Genomic DNA, 24,741 nt, shown 5'->3' with positions numbered 1-24,741 from the left:
TCTTCCATCACACCGTGTTTTCAAAACCTACTTTCACCTGTACAGCTCAGCAAGGGAAATCCAAGAAGGGGAAAGCATCTGTTTAACAAAAGGTCCCAGGGAAAGTTGTGAGACAACTCCAACCACAGTAATCAAGGACTGGTTATAAACCAAAGGTACTATAACAGAGAAAATTATTTCTGGAAGCCATATGCAAGCAATAGCTTCTCAATGTCAACATCATGCAGTATCAAGCAATGTAAATGCCTTCCTAATGCTGAAACAATCACAGCATTGTGCTTTTTTATTTCAGATTTCCCAAGGGGATGCAAGAAAAAGGACAGTGAGTGATGTATTCAAAGGAGAAGCTCTATTTATACCTTCTTTCTACCCTCTTGGAGTAGTAAGTAATGAAGAATATAGTAACAATAAAAGCAACAAATACGAAAGAGATAAAGGCTAATAATGATTTTCTCGTTCGGAAGAAGTGGCATTCGGGACATGAGGCAACTTCTTCTGGACATAGCAACTCAGGAGTTTCAGGACCAGGAAAGCCATTATTGCCAATTATTTCTCTGTAATGTTTCAGAGAAGGCTTTGGTTCGTATTGATTTGCAACATAGCTGTAGAGACCATACTTAGGAGCAGTCTTGTCATTAAAAGAATAGACGAAATATCCTTGAAGATTAACGTCATCCAAGGTGTAAGCTGCAAAAGAAAACAAAGGGTTGAAGAAATGAATCAATGTCACTTTGCATTCAAGAGCAGTACCATATGTCCATATGTAAAGGAGGAGCAGGGGAATGTTAAACCCACATCTGCACTTCTCTCCAAAATTAGGTAAGGTACATGCACATCTGTGAAGTGTTTCTCATAAAAAGTAAGAATCTGTCAGCCACTGCCAGACAGTGTGATCTGTGAGTATCCTGCAATTTATTTCCTTGTGCTTGGTAAACACAGCTGTGAGTGCCTGACTGTGTTTAATGATCAGCATGGAGCCTATCACGAAAAGATGGCTCTCTTTGTTATGTATGAAGGAATACAGGTTTTAGGTTTCCTGCCCCTAGTTTTCTGCAGCCTGTTTCCCTGATTGCTCCTTCTCCCTTGCAGGGCACATCATGACGGGGACAGTCAAGAAGCAGAGGACATTAGGCTGCACTTCTCACTAGCAAAGGCACAGTGACACCAGAAAAATCGCACAGCCACGCTGAGGTTGTGTACCAGGATATCACCGGTGCAAGGGGAAAGTTTATGCAAAAGTTTATGCCCTCTCCTGTCATTGACCCAAGTTCTGATCCAAGATGACCTGTGTTAGTCTTTATTGAGAACATGTCCACAATCCATACTGCTAACTCAGCTACTGGAAGAGGCCCAGCAGCTGCAGTGTTAACATGGAGCCATCCATCCTACTTGACAAAAAAAATCAATCCAAAGTAGTAAACACAAACTCTAGTAGTTTATCTCAAAAGCACTGTTTTAACAAATTAAAGCAGATGCACACAGAAGGGAATTTTCATATGCTTCTGGAAACAATTCTTTCTGAAGCCACATGCAAGATTTTAGCACCTCTAACCTACTTTTCACATGTAAAATGAAATAATATTTACCTAGCCTTTTACAGAGCTGCTGCTCAGGATAATTAGTTGTGTTTGCAGAACTGCAGGTGGATGTAATGGTGTTACATAAATGGTTAGTCCTGTTCTTTGTTTTCAATTGGCAAAGATGTACTTAAAGAGAGTACAAAGGACTTCAAAATATAGCCTCAATCCAAAGGGTCCTGTACTGTATCCTGGAATCATTTATCTGTACAAACCTGCTGGCTCCCCTGGAACAATGCAGGTGAGCAATATGACATGCACAAAAGTTTCCACATGCAGTGCCTGAAATCAGCTTGAGGAAGAAGGCAGAATAGGGAGTTTAAGGCCAGGGCATACACATACCAATCTCTCTCTACACTGTGACACTGAGGTGAGGACACAAGATTTCTAATTCATCTTAGTTACTGCACAAGGTCTTGCAAAAAAGAAATGCATGTTTTGGAGAAACCTGAATTAGTCATGATGCCAAGGTTATGTAACAACAAGATGGACAAAAGTGCAATATCAGAGAGGGAGAAGAAAGAAATGGAAAAGCTAATGGACCAAACACTATGAAGGAGCATATGGTGTCTAAAGGGGGAGATTAAGCTTTAGGAAAAGTATTACTGCTAGTTAGCAGAGACATATTTATCCATCACAAAAAAGGTGAAAAAATAAGAAAATAGGTTAAGTTGAAAAACATAGGAGCTTTTTACAGGCTGGACAGAAGAGGGAGAAAGAAGTGACTGGGGGACAGTAGTACCAGAACAGTACAAAGGGCAAAGTTCTGTAAAAAACAGAGGCATGTAGGTGTTCTTGCTAATGGGAACTGGGAGAAAAGTCCATATCCACAGACACTTTGAAAACAGAAGTGCCAAGGAGACAAGCAATACAGAAAAAAACCAGCTTGAAACCACAAACCCAAATATAGCCAAAATATTTTTTAAACTATAGATTTATAAAACATGCATCCAGTGCTACAAAATGCTGGAGAATGAACTCTTGGTCACTTAATACTGATGTTCTGTAATCTGCAAAAGAGGTGGAAATTACAGAGGAGGAAATTAAAGCCAATAGTTAATAAAGTGGACAGGAATTTTCAGCCATTCTTCACTACCTATCAAAAGAGTGGAACAGATTATATAAAGCTTGATAAGTATAAAATTTAGGAGATAATACACAATTAATGCAAATCAGCTCTGCTTTATGAAAAATAAGTTTTGCCAAATAACTTGACATCTTTTTTTCTGAGACCAGCAGATCAATAAAAGTAATGATGTTTGATGTTAAATACTTAGAGCTTCACAAGGCAAATGACTTGATATTATATGGCATTTGGAACAAGAAAATAAAATGTTATGAGGTCAAGGGAAGCCCATAATAAACAGATTTTAACTAGTCTCAAGTAGAATTAAGAAGTAATAGAACTAGAAGTAAGTCTAGAAATGTAATTGAAGGTAAGTGTTACAGTGTGTGTATTTCTACCATGATCACAGAGCTCGGCTTTTAGTACTAAGTTATTGAATGATCTTAAATATATCAGCAACCTGAAATAAATGTAAAACTTTTTCTCACAGTCTGCAAGTCACAAAGATTAGAGACATAACTTAGCTAGTGTAGCAAGCACGAACAAGCATCAGGCTTTGAACATTACCAAATGTGAAGATGTCAAAGAACAAGCAGACCTACTTTTGAAGAGGCAGTCCTGCTTGGAATGGGGGAAAGGAATCTGTAACTGAGTTTAAAATATCAGTAAATCACCACAGAATCTGTGTAACCAACCTGTTGATAAGGCCAAGAAGGCCAACAGCCTGTAGAAATGAGGAGAGTAAGAGGTTATGCTATACCTGCCTAAGTGTGGCTGTGACAAGAACAATGTGTCCAGGTGTGGGTTTACCCCTCTCATGAGGAGTATCAACATACAGGGAAAAACCTAATAATGCAGAGCTTTGAAATGATGCTTTATAGCAAGGGACACAAAGAGCTTTGTCTGTATTATCTATCAAAGAGATAAATAAGAGATAGCTTGTCTTGCGTCTGCAAATACCTACATAGGTAAAATACATGCGGAAATGCACAACAAAATTGCTTAAAGCTGAAGCTAGAGCAATTAATAGTGGAAGTGATATTTATATATATATATATATATTTTTATATATATATATATATATTTATATATATATATATATATATATATATATATATACACTGTGAGGTGCTAAAGATTCTTCATCAGTAAAAATTATCTCATTTGGGTCTTGTGCTTTTCTGAAAAAACAGCATGTGCTGTATGACAGGATGACTCAAAATGCTTTTTGCCTTATAATTTATGAAACTTTGAGTCAAAGAAAAGGACTGGTATGTGTTCTGAATAGCAGGAAACAGTCCAGGAAATGGCATAATGAGGTATACAGCTGAATTATTATGAAGATCACTGTTGGATAAGATACAGAGACAACTGAGGAACAGAACTCAAACCCAGCCCTGAGGCACATCAGTGGAGCAAAGCAACAAAGCAAAACAACAGTAGAAGTGCAATAAGATAAAAGTCTGACTAAATACATGTGGAGCTACTCACACAACTTCTATTTAAATTTGTTGAATCCATAAAAACCTTCTTCTGCTGTCTTATGCAGAATATAAGCAAGATCTTAGGTTTAGTAACACCAAACAATCATAAATCAAGGGGGAAATTACCTGTTACACTGTAGTAACATCTCATTTATGGAGTATTCTACAGAGGACATGTAAAGCTAAGCATACTTTATCACACAGTGTATACTGATAGTGGGATTTGTGACATATAAACCATCTGTGGTTCCTTACCTTTTAAAGCTTCATTGATGTAATTCTTTATGTAATACACTCTGAGCTTATCATGCACCATATTCTGGTCATCGTCAATCCCATTAGCCATAACATAAACTGGGACATCGCCATACTTTGATTTCACCCACTTGAGCAATTTACGCAGTCCCCAGGGCACTACTGCAGCTCTGCTGGGAGAGTGAAGCCACGTGATGTCATTGATCATTTGAACTTCAAGGTAGTGGTCATATTTTACTGCATCTTCTTTCTCTGAGCCCACAAGGGTAGTAGTGTAGTGACTCAAGGCAAAAAAATCAAATGAGCCCTGTATTAACTTCTTTTCATCTTCTGAGAAGTAAGGCAAGTGGAAATTATACAGGTCAACACTGTTTATTCGGTGAAGCCATGCTCTCATCACCTCTGGGTAGTCTCCATTCCCAAAGATGGGCTCTGCAAGCCAGCCAATGTCAAACTCTAAAATTCTGTCAGCAACTTCTTGGTCATTCCTGGAAAAGGGACAAGCTGGTTCTACCCAGTCAGCTTGCAAAGCTATAGATATTTTGCCCTTCTGAGATCTCCTGAATTCTTTGTCATAAAGATGCCAGACTTTTGCATGGGCTTTCAACAGGTTGTGCCCTGCTGTGTATGTCAGGTTTTTCACAGATGGTTCATTCATGGTGATCCAAAATTTGACATGGTCCCCAAGACTTGTAAAGCAGAATCTGGCATACTCAACAAAAGCCTGAACAATTTCTGTGTTTTCCCAAGCTCCATATTTGGCAAGAGAAACTGGAAGCTCTTGATTCTCAATCATAGGTTGCCATAAAGCAACAACAGGAGTTATGTTAACCCTGAGAAGTTCACTAGCAAAACACTGATAGTAATGTACAAGTGTGTGGTTGATTAGAGAAAGGTTACCTAAAGGAAGGATTAAAGACCATTTCAGTGAAAAATGGAAGTGTGTGACATGCATTTCTTGCAGAAGAGAGATCTGGAGCCTGATAGCAGCAAAGTCAACACAGTGACGCTTGCGCTTCGAGGCATAAACTCCATCCACTTTAATGAGCTTCTTCGTCTGGTGAACATCCCACACGTAAACACTGGGGTCAAGGAACTGGGCGGGTGTCGTGTCTACCTAGGAGGAACAGGAAACACACCAGATTCAAGCTGTTTGTTCCAGGTAGGCGGGAACATTATAACCATCAGACACATCGTAGTGAAAGAATATCCTGAGTCAAAACATTGCATTCAGCATCTCTGATACTGGCATCTTGGGCTCATATGTATGAATGACTTTTCTGTTAACAAGTGATGTCAGAAAAGTACCAAATCTATATATTATTTTAACCCTACTTTCCAAACAAACTTATGCTAATGGTCATCATGTTTATGTCTTCTCTAAGCTGTTCCAGTTTCCAAAAGAAACAAGGGATTGCTCAGGGATAAGGCACTAAGTCTGCAACAGATATCCAGAGAAGAACATCTTCAGTGAAGACTACAGTAATTTTTAAAATGTTTTTCTTTCAAGATTAAGGAGGGTCTACAGAGAGACTGTCTGCTGTGAATTACCCAGTACAGCCAGTTTCAAGACCACTCCTGAATGCATGAGAAGAAATAATAAATACAACATAATTGCTGTGTTCTTTTCTTTTCCTGTCTATGATGAAAGATGAGTAATGCTCTGCACTTGATTTTTAGCAAAAATTCAGTGGACAAGCAAATTTTTTCCTTCTTGCTGAAGACATCCTTTTTTATTTAATTCATACTGAAGTCCCTTCCAAGTTACTTCAGCAGGCTGTTGATGTCTGAATCAATTTTTTGGGCCTCTGAGTAAACCCACTGTATGTTACTCCAACAGAAAATGCATTCCCCAGAAGGCTTTAGGGTTTCAGATGTCAGAACTGCCTGTATGGCACACTACTACAGTACAAGATGAGCTTCTCAGGGTTGCTCAGAATTATACTTTCACTTTTTAATGAAAATCACCAGCACAGTAAAGACTAGAAAATGAAAAACTGAACTACTTATAATAATGCACAGTGTGAAATTTCCTCATTCATACTCTTTGTAATTTTTCCTAGATCCAAACCACAGGATAGTGGTACCATGGTCTTTATTTGTCCTTTTCGCTTTCTTTTTAATCTTTGGTGTGTGGCTTCCCCCTGAGTTCAGATTCCTTGTCCTGCCCTCTGTTTGAAAAGCAGGTGTCAGCCTACAACCAGTGTTCAACTTGTAGCTGAGGCTCTGCAGACTGTGTAACAGAAGTTGCTGAAAATCAGTTGCTATTTTCTCCGGAGAGGTCAGTACTGTGCTTGTAGAAGAAAGTAATAAAAAACAGCATGTCTGAGGGAAATTGCTTTTCTGGAGAATTGTCCCTTGTAGATTACTAAAGCATGCATTGCCACTAATACTGTGGGGATGCTGTCAAAACAGTTTTTCCACTGTGATGCATCTACAAATCAAACAACCTAAGCCTTACAGCACAAAATGTTTGAATGGCCTTTTGAAACTAAAATATTCGGCTTGGAAGGTTTTGGGGATGGGAGGGATTTTTAGCTGTTGTAGGCTGACTGACTCCATAACTTTATAGTTGTTACTGACTCCAAAAGCAGCAATTCCATTTCCAATTCTTAATCTATCTGAGAGCTAGGAGGATGACTTGAATTTTCTTGGAAATCGGTGCATGAGGTAAGAAGGCTGCAGTATTTCTCAAAAGAACAAAGCCAAATCATGCTTTTGGAGTGAGAAGAAACAAACAAGCTCCTTGCATTCAAGCCTTAAGAAAGATTCTGCCTTTGTGGAAAATCTAAATTAAAAATTCTGGTTTGGATGGAGCCTTGGCTTTGAATTTACACCTCTTTACTGTGGTTAGAGAAGCTGTGCAACCCAAAATAGCATCAGAGAATTACAGAGCCCATATCTGTAAAGCAATCATAACTAAGGTACAATTTTTACTCATGTTATAAAGTATTATAATTTGAAAAATTCTCCCAAAGTATCAGATCAGTTGAAATAAAGACTGAGGGCTATGAACTAGCTAGGTTCTATGCAGGGGCACTGCAGGCCCTCATCAGACACAGTATGACATAAAATGAAATAGAAGGAATACAGAAATTTCATTTAAATCTACTATTGTTCACTTCCTTTTATATAAAATATCTCTAAGAACAGTACCAGGATGTATTTGCATAAAATAAAGAAACATGCCACTGGAGTTTTAGGAGTTGTCAGGAAGTTTTCTAAAACATATATTTTACAGTTTAGCAGTTTTAACTGACTTCCCTTTGAAAAGAGCTGACTTCCCATAACTGATCACGAATGTTCAGGGAAGACAAGCATCAGACTCCTTTCCATTTCCATACATTTTTCTAAAATGTTATTTATATTGTCTCAATCTGACTGGTTCACTTTGGTCACACACAGGAAGTCTGGTGAAGAATGATAGACATAATGTTTGGCACAAAAAACTTGTACCCATCTCCTTGCAGCACTGTGGCAAAGACACTCTATTCAGCAAATATGTCACTGTGAACTTGTGCACTGATCTGGCTAGACAGCCCGTCGGCTTTATTATCAGACTCACCTGAATGTAGTTGTCAACAATTCCCCAAGCAAAGCCACAGGGAAAAATACCTTCTATGGGCTGGTTTTCAGGCAAAGGTGGGAAGCCATTTTTTTCTATCAGCTTTTGATAGAACAAGACAGAAGATTTGGGCATCAACTTCTTGTCATGGCTTTGAAAATCTACATAAAACAGTCCACGTCGAATGCTGTACCCCCTATGCCACTCAAAGCCATCCAGGAGGGACCAAACCGTGTAGCCAAACACATTAACTCCGTCGTACCGGATAGCTGAGGAAAGAACAAACCCAAACTTAGCACGGTGCTCATTTTTCCTCTCTAGATCACACCCTATCAGCAATGCTTGCAGCATTAGTGTGTAAGAACAATGCAACAGGTCAGATAAGTATCTCAGGGCCTTCCTCAAAGCCTGTTCAGGAACATATTTCAGCTGCACTCAGGGAGCTGCCAGATTATGGTAGGAGGCAGCAGAGGTACCTGGCTTGGCTTTAAAGCAGTGAGATTTAGAAAGAGAAGCCGTGCAGCAGTGGTTTGAGCAGTGCTGCTCATCAGACGTGCCAAACCTCAGCCTCAGAGTAGAGCCTGAGCCACCTGCAGCCCTGGAGCCGATGACTGCCCTGCACTGCCCTCTGCTCTGTTCATGCTGCAGCTCACTCCAGGGTAGCTGTTACTGCAGCACTACCCTGTATGCAAACAAAAGCTGTACTCCTTTTCATCTCCTCCCCCTCCACTCCAAATACATATTGAGAAAAACCTGACAGCACATTTGGTGTGCACATGAATTTTTATTATCACAGGTTCCAAATAGAAGTGATAATACAGAAAGACTGTTTATTTGGAAATTCTGTCTCTTTACATCTTTTATGGCACAGCATTTTCCAGCTCAAATATTTAAAGGTTTCTAAAAATATGTGCATGTTCTAGGTCAACTGGTTGACTTCTAAAATCACCAAATGCTTTAAGGGTTAATGTTAGGACCTACTGGCATCTCTTAGTTTTACCAGCATTATTATAAGATTCCAAATGACACTCACTTTTAGCTGTATTAAACAGTGAGATTCAGCAAAATGTTCCTGGGCAAGGCTCAGCTCCAGGAAAGCACAAAAGAGTGTGCTAATTCTAATTACATAATTAGACCCACCCTAATTCAGCAATGCATTTAAGCACATTCTTAAGCATTCTTTTGAACTGGTGTTTGGCTCTGTAGCCAGCAAAGTTTATCTTTATTACTCACCATTTTCTGTCAGCCCAAACTGGATACTGACTGAAGATAATATTTACCAGCCTAGTAACACTGCAAGCATTATTTCAGGCAAACAGAATAACAAGACCCTAATTTCCTGAGGTACATTTACTAATGTACCTCATTACAATCAGTTATGAGGCACCACATGGATTCTTGATTGTAACCCTGTTTGAATCAATTAAAGGAACAATGCAGTTAAATAAGGTACAAATTTGGCCCTGTGTTTGTCAGAGGTCATGAGAAAATGTCTAAGGAAATTGAATATTTCTCCTCCTAAAGGCATCATTCTTTTGTGCTTGGCAAATGTCACTATTTTTCTAACCTCTGCATGCACCCATAATGACATCTGCCATACAGCAAAATAAAAGCCAGTACAGGTCCACTGTGTGAACCAGTCTCAGTGAAAACTTCTTTGAACAGCATCTCACCCTTCTGTAAGTCATCACTTCACACAGCATTCCCACACTTCCTGAGCACCTTGTAAAAATCCTCCTCAAATCCTTTTTAAAAAATGTATTAACTTTTAAGTGTCACTGAGGAAAGAAACAACTTGAAAAATGTTTGGAAGTTCCAAGAAGTCTGGAAGTCTCAAACACCGTATCCCACACAGATTGTATATTACCACAATGAAAATTAATGTATCTCTTCTTTTCTCTTTTCATTTCTCTTCTCTTTTCTCTTCTCTTCTCCTTTTCTTTTTTCTCTTTTCTTTTCTTTTTTCTTTTCTTTTCCTTTCGTCTCCCTTTTTTCCTTTATGGCTGTTGGTGACCAAGCAAGGCTGACTGAAATCTAGACTGTCCTTGCTTCTGAAACTCAGTGGCCTTGTCCATACTACCACTGGAAGTGACTCCTGATCTAAGCAATCCCCCAGGGCACGCCTACAAGTCTAATACTGTACAGACCAAAACTGGGTTAAAAATTAAACAGTGGTTCAGCTTATGCCCTATTTGACTCAATAGTATAGAAGTTGTGAAAGGAAACATAGCAGACCCATAAGCATCAAATACAGATCTTTAAAACTCTCTGCTCAGCTGCTCTCCAACCCCAGTGCCTGAAGGGGAGGTGTGTGAAGCCCTCAGCCCATGCTTCCATCTGGAAGGTGCCCAGGATCCATATTTCACCTCTGGACATACTTGAGAATAGCTTGCTCCTACCTGCCATGGGCCTGGCTATTCCTTTTCTGCTTAAGACTCTGAATTCAGACCTGGTAACCCCCCCAAATTATGACCTGACCTCCACCAGCCAACATGACCCAGAGGAGCCCTTCCAAGCAACATGCTCTGCTTGACAAGGCACAGTCCATTTGTTTGTTGCACCAGAGACAGAGAAGGGAAGTGAATATGACCCCAGAGTAAGATCCCCACACAAAGGAGAAGACATCTCCAACCAATTAATGGCTCTAATTAATATTTAACAACTTTATATTACAGGTCTATTTACTCTAATCAACCCTAAATGGTGCCTGGGAAAAAAAAAAAAAAAGAAAGAAAGAAATACTAAAAATAGCAAACAGGGTTGTGAATCCCAAATAAGTATCTCTTCCCAAAGGAAAATAAAAACTAAATTTAAAAAATGTACAGAGCTTGTCTACAACATGCAGTACCAGAACGGACACTTACATCAGCACTTCAAGGGAAATCAGGAGCACACTTTTGAGCAAATCTCCCTCATCATGCTTCAGTTCACATCACACAGTGGACTCAGAATGCATGGTCTGGGTTCCCTTGGGGTGAAATTAATCCAGAAATGGGCTTCAGGAATACATACAGTGTGGACACCTGGCCCTCAACACCAACTCTTTTTTACTCTAGGTTTGCTCCAACTGGGCTGCATTCACTTATTAAAGTAGATGGAGAAATAAGCAGTTCTGTCTGAACCAGTACATACAACCAGGCACAGATACTGGCAAGATCTAGCAAGTAGCAAAATCCCAGTTATGCGCCCCATGTCTAAATTAATCATCCTTGCTTCTCAGTGCTACAGCTCCAGTGTCATTTTACTGTCCCTTCACCACTGGAGTGATTTTCATGGTAAATACCTCAAAAATCTTCATATTACAATGCTTTATTGCACTGGATAGGCATATCTACAGGTCTCAGAGAGAAAGCCTGTGCCTTTATGTTTGGTTTTTAATGCTGTCCAACAACTCTGCTCACAGCCAGTATGACGCCTTTTTTGGATCTTCCTCAACTAAATTCCCCAAGGCACTGCATAGAGAACTTTGGTATTTACATTGGATTTTGCAGATTCTAACAACAGAAGATTTGGGTGCAATACTTTCCATTTTAATGATACCAAAGTCCCTCCTGCAGATCCAGCCTGTCTCTGCTTTCTTTGTTGGATTTTTTTTCCTATAAAAGGTTTAGGCCAGTGTCTTATGACAAGTCTTTAATACTGTTGTTGCTGTTATTATTATTTATTGAGTGATATAATAAATGGAAAGACACTTTGTAATTGAGATTGCTTCTAACCAGCTGTGATTAAAAGACAGATCCATGTATGTATTTCCAGCGATTTAAAATCTAAGCAGAAATAGGGGTAAGTGGACTATGACCCCTTCATGAAGATGAGCTCTTCATCTGACTTTATGCAAACTAGTAATACCATACTTGCAACAGTTAGTTTATGTTTTGCTAAGGTATTTATTCACCTTTTAATTTACGTGCAATAATTAGGTTTCTGGAATAGGAGATGAAACCAGTTTGGGAATCTTCTGCATCTTCATTACTGCTGAGAATAAAATGAAGCTATTTTTTTCTCATTCACCATATGAAAATGGCAATGTAACACAATGTCTACTTCATCTGGACTAACAGATACAATAATACTCTTTAAACCAAGAACAGTAAACTGTAGACAAGTAAATCACTTGATAAATTGTAAATTTAGAAATTAAAAAACAATGAAAGTGGAAATGGGAACCCCAACAACTTATCGGCGACTACTAGGATTGAAAAAATGTTTTGCCAGAGGGAAACGGGAAAACAGCAAGTAAGTCTTATCTACGGTGGTGTAATTTCCTTACTGTCTGGAAAAAATAAAAGGTTAACAAATTAAATTATTTTGATTATGTATCCTCAACCATTCAGTTCTCCTTTAACTGATGGAAATTCAAATTACTGTGATTGATGCCCACAGCTGTACAAATGTAAAATTTGGGCAATGGCAAGATCAAGATGCAGAATGAAAAGGTTCCAATATTTAATTTTAAAATGTACTATTTCAGCCTTATGGGTTTTACCTTCCCATATATATATTCTTATGTTTTGTACATATGCATTCAGATAAGGAAAGCAGATAATAATATATAACACAGTAAATTCTCCTAAGGCCACTGAGAATATAGTTCACATGTCTTGCATTTCCTCCTACCAAAGACAGTAGAAATTTTCCTACTGGCCTCAAGGACAGCAGCATCAAGCTTACCAAATACTATCTGCAGATATGAGGGTTCTTCAAGGAAAGAACAAACCCAGGAAAGGGATTTGAAATCTCATTTCGTAAGTGCCAAGATGAATGCTACAGACTAAAATCAGTTTTCAGCCTGGTGCCTTAACACACCTCTGTAGGCTATATTGCATTATAATTTTTTCAAGCATGTATTAATACAAAGTAAGTCCTACCTTTTAAAGTTTCCATAATGAACTTTTTGAGATAGTAAATATATTTGGCATCATCTTTCTTGGTTGTACCAGAAACGAACCAGCTGTTCTCCACAATGAATATTTGGGGGTTGTTATATTCAATGTTTATCCAGTAAAGGAGCTGCCTCAGGCTTATTGATTCCAACTGCTGGAATTTCATGTGGGAGTCCAAAAGCTGGAAACTCAGGGTAGCTCCAAAAGAAAGAGCAAAGAAGTCTGCTGTTCCCTTGATATACTTCTTCTCAGCCTCACTGAATCCAGGCAACAGAGATGAGAGGTTGCTCCTCATGCTCTCTGGATAGTCACCATCAATAAATATGGGCTTAGCAAACCAGCCAAGCACAAAATCAAGGGATTTTTGGCATTCTTTTATGTTCTTTTCAGTCATACGCTGGGGTTTTATCCAGTGGGAGCTAAGGGCAATGGACACTTTTCCTCTTTGAGCTGGACGAAAATGGTCATTGTAGAGATGCCAGACCTTAGCATGGGCCTGTTGAAAAGAAAGGCTATAATTAATGGACCCAAAAATCCATTTTAAGTAACACAATTATTCTCAAGTACTGGGGCTCAGTCTTATTAATTCATCAATAGTTTACAATACCTAAATTACTTCTTAATACCATATTAGTACCATTTATCAACCAGAAATTACTATTTGGTTGGGGAAAAGAGCATCTCAGTTTTCCATAAGATACTATTACAAGCATTGAACACTCTTCTGGCTTTATTAACTTATATTACTGAGTTCAGACATACTGCCAGTATTTACAAAAATGAAAATGCATTTAACCAAACATGTTTCAAAAAAGGTTTTCATGATAGTAATATCACTTCATCTTTAGATTCATGGATATATAAAAAAAGAACCGTAAAAAACTGCCCAAAACTCTGAAACAATACAAAACAAAGAAACACCTTTGAACTTAATGCTCTTTGAATCAGAATACAAAACACAGGAATATACAACTACCTATCTGGGCTTTAGAAAGTCTGGTGGAAAAAAAATTGCCAGGTCCTGAAAAATTATTCCAATAATTCCATTTAATCTATTAAAATGTACTATTTACACCTAGCATCAGAATTTAAGCACTCATCTTGGTAAAATTTTATCTTTTACTGTAAGAACATATTTTGTACAAAATTTCTTTCCTGAGATCTTTCTTGAGATCTTTCCTGAGATCTTTTCCTGAGATGTCAGTTATAACAGTCTCTTGATGTTCCCTTTAAATGCTAAATATTAAGTTCCTGAAGCCTTGCATTATCTTCAGGCGTCACCTTCAAGCTCTTTAACCACTCTCACTGCTCTCCTCTGATTCTCTTCCAATTTGTCATCATCTGTCTTCCAACTACAGAAGCAGAACTGGGCATAATATGCCAGTGGCAGTCTTGCCAGCAGTAAAATCAGAGACAATTTACCATACTACTTCTGCTCATGTGGCCACAGAATTACAGTGTGAGCATATGCACATCTAAACAACCATCTCTCCAGAGCCCTTCACCATCTAAAACATACCTTTTCTTTGAACCTAGCTTATCAAAGAATGTTGACTGTTTTGTGAATCCATATTCAATCTTTTGTAATCTATACATTAGTAGAAATTGTCTTTTTTTTTCCTAGGTCATTGATAAAAAGGGAAAAATATGAGATTTGACAACACAAAGGTGGGAGAGTGGCCAATACAACAGAGTTCTCTATAACCCTCCAGAAGGACCTTAAGAGGCTGAAGAGATGCAGAGAACAACTGCCTGAAGTTCCAGAAAGGCAAATACAGGGTCCTGCACCAAATAACCCTATGTCTCAGGACATGCTGGGGGAAATCTCCTGGAAAGCAGCTCTGCAGAGCAGGACCTGGGGGTCCTGGTGGACAACAAGGTGCCCCTGAGCCAGCAGTGCCCACCTCACCATTGTCTTTAAGTATCTAAAGGAGAGTGCCAAGAGAATGGATCCAGGCTCTGCTCAGCAGTGCTGAGCAATAGGACAAGAGGCAATAGGCAGAAATTGATGCACAGGAAGTTCCACCTGAATACAAGGAAGAATTTTTTTACTGTACAGATCACCAAGCACTGGAATAGACTGCCCAGAGGGGTTGTGGAGTTTCTCTCACTGGAGATATTCAAGAACTGTCTGGTTGCAATTCTGTGTAATGGGATCCAGCATGATCCTGCTTGAGCGGGGAGACTGGACCTGATGAACCACTGTGATCCCTCCTTGCCTGATACATCCCGTGATTCTGTAATTCTGAGATCCACTCATTTGAATAAAAACCTACCTAATAACTCCACTAACAGTTTACATTTGTATTTTGAGACTCATCACTCAGTATCCATTCATATGTGCTGTGATGACATGAACCTCCACCCTCACCATACAGAGTCGCCAATCAAATGAACATATATCAAAATGTCACATGCATTTTTAGCCTTCCCTGAAATACAAATAATATAGAAACCCTTATAATTCCACTCCATGCAGTTGGCATGTTGGCAAATTTTATAATTAATTTATTGATAGCTGCTGTTCAGAGTTTTATTTTCATACACTCTTACCATTTAAGCTTTGAAGTACAATCACTTCCAGGTGTCAGCATTACTAGGAATATAATTTTTGACATCAACATTGTTAATTACCCAGAAAAACAGCAAATTCTACCATTTTACTGCTCTAGCAGAATTTTAATTATCATTGCTGAGAGAAAAACCACTGGGAGTAAAGCACAACTAAAGGCAAGATCAACGATCAAGGCTCAATTCAGCAGCCCCCATACAGAAACCTGCTGCCTTTGAGTCATTGTAGGGTATATAAAACATCTGCAAAGATCTGACACAGGCCCTACAAGAGACTAGAGCCACACCCTTTCAGAGTGGTCACCAAAAGCCAAACAGAAGAATCTCAGAAACTGTGAATCACAGTCCACACCTATGTGCATCTAAATGTGTATCTAAATCAAGCTCTGAGTTGCAGACTTCAGTGTAGATGTTCTCATTTATAATACATCAATAACTCCAATAAACATGATGGAGCCTGACCATCTGTCCGTATTAATATAATGGGTTTTGACGCTTGTGAGAAACTATAATAACAACTTCAAAATCTCATGCCAAAAATGAGAGCTGACCTAAGTACAGACTTTATTTTACTTCACACTGAAGCTCTGTTATGCTCAGGAAAAAACAAAAGACATTACACATCAGGATCAACATCCAAAACTTAAAATACGATTTTTAAAATGCCATTGGGAACAAATTTGTCACCACTTGCAACTCACATTTGCACACCCAAATTTTCTCTTATAAAGGGGTTGTATATTTTTCCTCTGTTGGACGTGACTCATCTCCAGTTTACCATCTCAAATGTTAAGATACCACCGTGTACACTCTCAAACACGTAATTTCATCTATGTCATCTTAATTTGCAAGTATGCTGCCCAGCAACAGAACACCTTGAGGACTGTGGCCCCCAGAACTCTCTGCCCTCCCTGTTTCCTGTCAGTGGAGAGAGATCTTCCAGCATTTTACTAGCTTTGGATCTACCATGAAGAAAGGAGGAAGAGAATTCTACAGATTATCCCTCTACAAGCATAATGAGGTGCTGTTTACTCTCTCACTGCAATGAAAAAAGATGAAGTGTAGCAATGTGGGATCATCTCACTCAACTTTACTTTCTAAGTTCCCTGGTCTGCCTCTACAGAAAATGAGAAGACTGTTGCCTAAGATATGAAGTGTGAGTCACTCTTTGCGAGTCCATCTCTCTCCACTGATGACAGACAAAACCCGTTACTCAGTTTAGACAGGACATATTCTATAGGAAGATGAAAGGTGGCAAGAAGAAGCTCACTTAAGTGCCTGCCCTCTGGAGTGTGCATGAAGCAGAATTGTATTATTTCAATTTAAAAAATGCTAAACGTAGAAAACAGTGCATTAAAGTCCCCTGCAGATGAAGACTAATGAAACAGTCAAAAACAGCATAGAAATAAAGCTGGAAGAAGCCAGTGACAAAGCAGAGCGCCTATATGGAAATTTGGAACAGAATTCATTTGACTAAAATTAGGTGGTTAATACCGTTTTAGAGACTTCAGAGCAAACTGGACTTCCAGCCCAGATTCCAGCCAGTTTCAGAAAGCTGTGAGTCTCCCAATAAACCCTAAATCACATCTCTTATCTCCACAGAGACACCTGAGGTACTGCAGAACACATCAAATAATAATTTGCACCCACAGCTATCTTCAGGCAAATGAATTCTATTTCTAGGGTAGGATTCCTTTTGAGCTGAAGACACCTTATATTTCACTGTCCACATGTGAGCCCAAGCTCCCACTACAGCCAGTGGAGATTTCTGGCTCCACCAGCTGCCTTAATACAGGCAACTAGTTGCCACCCCAGCATAATAAAGACTCAGGCACACCTGCCATTTCCATGCAGAAATGGAGACCTGAATAGCCTGGAAAGTATCAAACACATTTCTAAGGCAGGAAAAAAAAAAAGCCTGCAATGTCATAGCATGGGCCAGGTCCTACCAAAGTCCTGCAGTGATAGTCCTGAAGTAATTCAACACAGGCACACAAGCTTCATAATCTGACAAAGTCCTACTGTGTCAGAGATTGTCCACTCTACGGCAGGACAGACCTATACACTCTGAATCACTACGTGAAGACAATGTAGTAATACTAAGACATTTGTTTGCCTGACTACTCCTCTAAGTTCCATGATCATTAAGATCTTCCTGAATCTGGCACTGATATGGATTATTCTCCAAGTTCTCAGTATTTATATCTATCATGATGCACAGCCTTCACAAGAGCAAATCAAGAATTTTAATTGGAACATCACAATTCCATAATTTATGTTCACTCCTCCAGAACAAGTCTTCTTAATTTTAAGTTCTGTGTCTTCTGAACCAGTAGTAACACCATTCATTTCACAAATAAATTGCACTAATACCTTGTTTTCCACACTCAGATGAATTCTCTTGTTTTAACTGTCTACTTGCATATTAATGAAACTGAATTGGAAAGTTTACTGTACTTGGCACTGGTGAGGTGACACCTCAAATCCTGTGTTACAGTTCTGGTCCCCTCACTACAAGGACACTGAGGTGCTGGAGTGTGTCCACAGAAGGGCAAGGGAGCTTGCAGAGGGTCTGGAGCCCAAGTCTGATGAGGAGCAACTGAAGGAGCTGTTTAGCCTGGAGAAACTGAGGGACAGGGAGAACCTTACATTTCATTACAACCACCTAAAACCAGGGTGTAGCCAGATGGGGGTCAGTCTCTTCTCCCATGTAGCAAGTGACAGGACAATAGGAAATGGTCTCAAGTTGCACCAGGGCAGGTTTAGATTGGATAGTGGGAAAAATTTTGTCACTGAAAGAAAGAGTTGTCAAGCCCTGCCACAGGCTGCCCAGAGAGGATGATTCTTCCCAAGTTAAATGATTCTATGATTCTATGATTTAGCAATACAAAGACAAGAGTTAATTGGAAAAGGTGTACAAAGAGGTTTTGATTAGTAGAAACTGGGATTATATACTTCCAACAAAGACATCATTATTCAGTTCCACATCAAAAGCCCTTCCAAAATGGAAATAAATATTTGAATGACATGGGGGAACCTAGTATGTACTAGTCACAATGGGCCTTGTACCTGGAAGGGGAAAATGTTTTTTTTCACCCATATCATCAAAATTAAGTATTTTCATCAAAAGCTACAACAAAAGGATGACATTAAATATAAGTTTCACCCTTAGATACTAAGTCGCTTTTACCCACACAGTCTTTGGGCAAACATTCTCTTTCACAATCAAACTATATTCTTAATACTGAGTAACAGATGCAGGTATGTAGAAATTGCTTATGGTTTTTCCCATATTTCAAAACTAGTAAAATAACATCTTCATATATGCAGCACAGGACTTTTTTATGTATAGTTATATAGTTACTCAGTTTTCCCCAATTATTCCTTCCCAAATATGTAGTGTTCCAGTTTTACTTCTACAATCTGTTAGCAAACATTATCACAGATGATAATTTCAAATAATTTAGTATTTTTGACCAATGTCAACAACCTTGTAATAGAATTAGGCTATGTAAATGGTACATAGAACACCAAATGAACTTTTTTTCAGTCTACAAGCACTCCATGTAAAATTTGCTAGAATTACAGCTCTAAGTATTGACCACATGTCTGAACTACACCCTTTGTTCCACTTCCTTGCTCAATAACCATTAGCCACTGTTTTTTATACTGTGCTGGTCACTGGAACATGAACATGAATGAATTTATGGCAGCCACAAATTAGGCACAAAGCAATACCATTCCCATTTTAAGAATTGGAAAGAGAGATATTAAAATATACACAGAAAAAGACAAATTAAACCAGATACCCCAAGTTGTAGATCAGTATTAACACCAGAAAAAGTGCCTCTGTTTAATGTGATAGGTCTACAAAAAAAAAAAAAAAAAACAACCCAAAAAAGCATTACATATTTTTCTGAAGTCACAGTGGCTAGATAGAACACCATTTTTCCTCATCATAAGCAAAACAGAGCTTTGCTATCATGAGAATAAAAGAGAGAAGGCAGCCTGAAAGCATGAAGCTAAGCCACAGGCATCAGGATGCATTGCAGGTACTCCAAAAATATTAACGTAAGGGGAAAAAAACCAACCTGAAAGATAAGAAAGCCAGTAAGAGTTATTTTTACACTTTGCTATCGAATTTTAGAGCAGATGAAAGTCTTGGAAGGATTTTACTTTCACACACTGTATGCACAGCCACAATGAACATTATCAGAGTTAGATATGCAGCAGGGAGACACAGTGACCACAGCATGATGGAAAGAAACCAAAACCCCTTGATCCCACTGTGTCAGGTGGCTGCTGCAGGAAACTTCTTTGAAGTACAGAAAGCAAAGATGTCATGGCACAAGCCCTGAGTTAAACCTCTCTCAGGCTCACCTTGCTTTGAAAGGCCACCCACTGGACCAGCACCCTGTGGCATGGCAGCCAGAGAGAAGGCAGCTGGACTGCACAGAGCACTCTGCAAACCCCATCGGCACCATTGGAGGCTGTGCAAACACAGGACACACCCTTTGGCAGGGACTCTACTCATCCCACTTTTGCCATCACCTGCATCTGAAGCACTCCTCATGCAGTGCAGGCAGGGACACCTTTGGGCCACAACTCACTGAAGCCATTTTTAATGCCCAGACGAGTAAGTGAGATGAAAAAGTACCTGTTGCACTCCACTCACCACAGGCTGGCACAACCACTGAAGTCGACATCCTGTCCAAATAAACTAAAGCAACAAGAGACAAGTGGGCTGGAAAAGCAGTTTCAAGTCTCACGAGATGCAAACAGTCTCTGAAAATATAAAGGTCATCTGGAAAAGAATTAAGCAGCATTTGACTTTGTGGAGCAATGGGAGACAAGATAAAAATAGCTTTATTTCTGACAACAAGTGCTTCTGAGACACTTGATGTGTTTAATCATTTTCCTTTACCTCTGACAGAAAAGATTAATTACGGAACTGCACCAAAATAGTTCAAGGAATGTTGTGACCCATGTGAATATTAAAGATATGAGAGATTCTTAAACAGAGTACAAAAAGAAGATAAAAGTACAAAGCAGTACTCTTGAGTGATTTAGAGACAATTGTGCAGTACTGAACTAAAATAGTCACTGATAAAAGACTTGAAATCTGGGACACAGTGCTCAGGCAGTATTTAGGGGAAGACCAAGATAAAATCATTGCCATCAAAATTGCTTCAGGCCTGCTGGAGATACATAAACATACAAAAGCTCCAGTACTGAGAATGACCTGCAAAGTCCTCTACCAAAACATGAACCTCTTGGAAGACAGGCCAGGCTCCAATCATCATGATGATACTCCAATACACAAAATATAGATAAAAGGGAAAACACATGAAGAACTTAATTGTAATCCAGAAAAGCAAGCACACAGAACTGCCCAAGCTGAAGTAAAGAGCACAAACAAAGACAACAGCACTTTGCAGGAGCTGGTATTTGTCAGACACGTGAACAAGGAGGATAAAAAAGATCACCATGACTTTGGAGAAACTCATAATGGGAATGATGGTAACAGTTACAACTGAATACATCATGAGCCAGGAAAAATAATGGAACACTAGTGGATTTTAAGCCGCATTCTGGTTGGAAAGAATGATGCTAGAATCAGCAGTGAGCAAAAATGTTAAGCATATAAAATTCTCATAAAACTCACATAAAACTGATACATCAAAACACTGATAGAATATATAAAAGTGATAAAGCAATGCCCAGTCAGATCACTGAGAGTAAATGAATGCTAAAACCTGAAACTCCCAGTCTTTGCAATAGTACTGTCAAGGAGAAGGCATCCATTAAGACTTCAAACATGTGATTTCACAAAGGTTTGTACAAACTGGATGGAAAGAGTAAATACCAGCAGAGGATGAAGAAGACGACTGCCCACAGAAGCTCTCAAACTACAGAACACAGCTTCAGAAGCCAAAGCCCCAGGATTCACAACTTTCCTTGTGCTAAGGCAGAAGCCAAAGGAGAAGATTGTTGCCCTCCAAAGCAATAGTGAGGAGAACAACCAAAGTAGCACACATAATCTTTAGTGACATCAGTCTTAAAAAAAAAGAAACTACTTTTGGTTAAATGCAGAATTAAAATAACTAAATAAACATAAAAAGCAAATGTTGCCAATACCTTTAAGGGTAAAAATTCTGGAAGAGGTGCCTAATGTCAAGCACGTCTGTTTGATGCATCACCTGATTTTCTGGTAGATGCATATAGGGAAACCAAATACTTATCTGTTCATATTCGGCCCCTCAACACACCTCTCTAAATTTGCTAAGCCAGGTTTTTCATAGGAAGAAATAATGTACTTCTGATGGTTTAGTGGAAGCACGTGAAGAAAACTGCTTTGAAAATCTGAGTGGTTAGCAGAAGCTAAACAAACAAGATAGTGTATTAGAAAGAAAAATTTTCTTAGCAAGTGAAAAGAGGTAAACACATAAGATTAAAGTCCATCATCAATATGTGTACCTGACAGATAAGGAAGTGACAAAAAGATTTTAGCTTGCTGGACGTAATCTAACTAGCTAAACCAAAAACCCGGCCTGGAAGAAATTCCTACAGTTTGGCAGGAATATTATAGGATACAGAAACCAGGTTACTCATTACCACCATCCCTGCATTTAAAGAACCCAGAATAGATGCTCTGGTGTTAATAATTAACCCTGAATCTTATCTTGGTCATATCAGTAGATTAAAAATAAATCGACCCTACTGCTTCTGGAGAGGTACTGGAACGTTTTGAGTGCGACTTAAGGCTCCCAAAAGACAGACAGAAAGAAATCCCTGTCATGCTATTATTACAAGAACATCAAATTATACTGGATTTGGAAAGTCCGTGTTCATAGAGTTGGGAAAGGCTGACAGAGGTGCATGAATCTGCTGCCCTAAAAGCTCCAGAAGTTCAACTAGAGATGAATAGGTAGAGGCATTTCCCTAATCAGTCTCAAAAGAAATTAGACCGCAGGAGTATGGCAAAGTGTTTGAGTCCAGACCATCAACCACAGAAGCAGTAAAAAAATCCCCAAACCACAGAAAAAAGCTTACTGGAGTAACAAATAATTGCATGAAGATGACGCATTTCCGATGCTCCAATCTGGCCTATCATAAAAGCAGACAGCAGGATTTACTGGGTAATGGTTGGATTTTGAGCAATTAATTCTGTTACACCATAAACCACACCTGTTGTAGGAAAAAATGCCAGTCTGGCAGAACAGATTTAGCATATGCTGTCTTTGGGATTTTGTTATGAGGGCAATGATTTCCCCCTACATTTGCAGGGCAGCAAAACCATTCTAGAAGCATCGACTGCCCCAGGATTCCACTGTGCTCTAGCTTTATGCAATATTCATATCAACCAAGCATGGAAACATTTATCAGAGGCTGATCAAATCCATGTAATTTCACGAACAGATGATGTATTAACCTACAGTCAGACTCAAACACCACTGAAAGAGTGAATTATACAAATATAAGCCATAACTTTGGAGCTGTTCACTTCTAAGTGAACTGATGAACAGGTCAAGTGGTACACTAAAGAGAAAAATATTTAGGAATAGACTAATGACCTTAGAAATGAATGAGAAAAATTAATAAGAAGCTCCTTGCTCTGCAAGTTCACATAAATTGCAATCTTTTGCAAGTTTTATTCTTCCCCAGGATTCTGTATTGGTGTTTGCAGATATGATTAAGCCTTTAACCAAGTTTTTAGAGAAGGTGCAGGAATGGGAGTGGAGATCAGGACAAAACCTGACCTCAGCAGCATTCAAAAAGGCTGGCGTAAGTAGCCACACTGGGGATGATGTTCCAGCATGGCCACTTCATTTGCACTTTGTTACCTTCTCCAGAAGCAGTAGAGGTTGTGTTATTGCAAAACCAAAGGAAGTCAGTCAGTTCACTGTACAAAATGAGCACATGGTACTCCTGGGAGACTTAATGCAGTGACTCAGAAACTACAGAGTGGGTGAAAGGTGCAGTTACCAAGCTCAGCACATTTAAGTGCATGAACACTGTGGGCTCAGCAGAAGAGTGAACTACAAGAATAGGTGGTCTCCAGAGCATATCATGGGGATCTCATCCAATTTATTCACAAGAGTCATCACTTCAAAGAGGCTAGAGCAGGAGAAAGGTAGCTCCCTCTGGGAGAAGATATTAAGCAACTGCTAAAGAATTTTTTAATGTGTATTACAAGAAATGTTTCTAGGAGGTAAACTAGACCCTCTTTCTTTTCAGCACTCAAAGATATCAGTTCCATGGCTGCAAATATAAAATGAAAGATCCTTGATCAGTTTCACAACAGACCAATACTGCAGTGCCCAGGTACATCAAATGGCTTCAGAATGTATTTCCAGATAAATGTGATGGTGGTTGGCTTTTCCTATTTTAAATTCCTATGTGAGAAAGAAACAACCAGTGGACATCAACAGTAAAGGAAGTGGAAGTGTCTCCATCAGTGGAGGGTACTAATGAGTAATATGAAGGCATTTAGCTCAACATAGTTGTCATAGGAATTGCAAATTTAGTCATCATATATGGAACCAATATATTAGAACAGAGCTCTGTGCTATAATATAGGCAAATGAAAACTAGAATGAAGGAGACTTGCTAGAAGCAATTGCTGCAAAATTATTTTTAAACCAAACATTTGGATTGTTCATGCCCAAACCTAGTTCAGTCACTTACATGATAATCTGTGCTTACTCTGCTATAAGCTTGGCCACTAAATTTAACCATTCTGAGATGAGAACTATGCATCAATGACAACAGGCTATGGAATAAGATGGAATGTCCTATTCAGCCCTCTAGATGGATGTAGAAAGCAGCACATCAGGATAAGCAATATAAATTGAAGGTACCACTTTTCAATTTTCAGAAAACTGTTCAGATTACAATTTGACTAGATGTGAATATGCAATTCTTCCTTCTTTTTCCAGTCAGTCTGCAACTGTTTCTGTCAGATCCAGCTGTGTTTCTATGCATACTTGATAAAAAGCAACCACTACAGGCTTATCTCATTGTGTGTAACCTGCCTGAAATGTTCTGGCTTGGGCACATGTAACAGAAATGACTGAAGTGTGTGATTTCAACTATACACTTTTAAAAGGAATGCTCAATTGCAAACTCACTGAAAATGTACAGTAAATTAACTTTTGGAGTAGCTTTTGTGTCAACTCAGATCCCACAGAGAACCTGCCTAACCAGGGCCTGCTGCTACAAAAGAGTATGGGTCATCTGCAGATCTCTGTCAAACTTGTGAGCCAGTGCAAATATGAGAATTCCACAACACAAATGACAGCAGGTACCTGTCCTCCAGCCACTGAATCCCAGCCCTATG

General features: G+C 39.0%; 1 protein-coding gene across 1 annotated transcript in view; it reads right to left on the bottom strand.

Moving 5' to 3' along the window:
• Window positions 1-349: 349 nt before the first annotated feature.
• The window catches only part of KL (klotho), a 45,017-nt gene continuing 20,625 nt past the window's right edge, over window positions 350-24,741 (bottom strand). Inside the window, exons 2-5 of the mRNA XM_053970601.1 lie at window positions 12,816-13,326; window positions 7,948-8,216; window positions 4,383-5,499; window positions 350-687 (exon numbers count right to left, since the gene is read on the bottom strand). Of these exons, the coding sequence (XP_053826576.1) occupies window positions 350-687; window positions 4,383-5,499; window positions 7,948-8,216; window positions 12,816-13,326 (2,235 nt within the window). The remainder of the gene's footprint in view (window positions 688-4,382; window positions 5,500-7,947; window positions 8,217-12,815; window positions 13,327-24,741) is intronic.

The sequence above is a fragment of the Vidua macroura genome, chromosome 2 (assembly GCF_024509145.1).
Source record: "Vidua macroura isolate BioBank_ID:100142 chromosome 2, ASM2450914v1, whole genome shotgun sequence".
In the NCBI taxonomy this organism is placed as follows: Eukaryota; Metazoa; Chordata; class Aves; order Passeriformes; family Viduidae; genus Vidua; species Vidua macroura.
The sequence above is the reverse complement of the archived record's forward strand: the minus strand, read 5'-3'. Positions and strand labels throughout refer to the sequence as shown.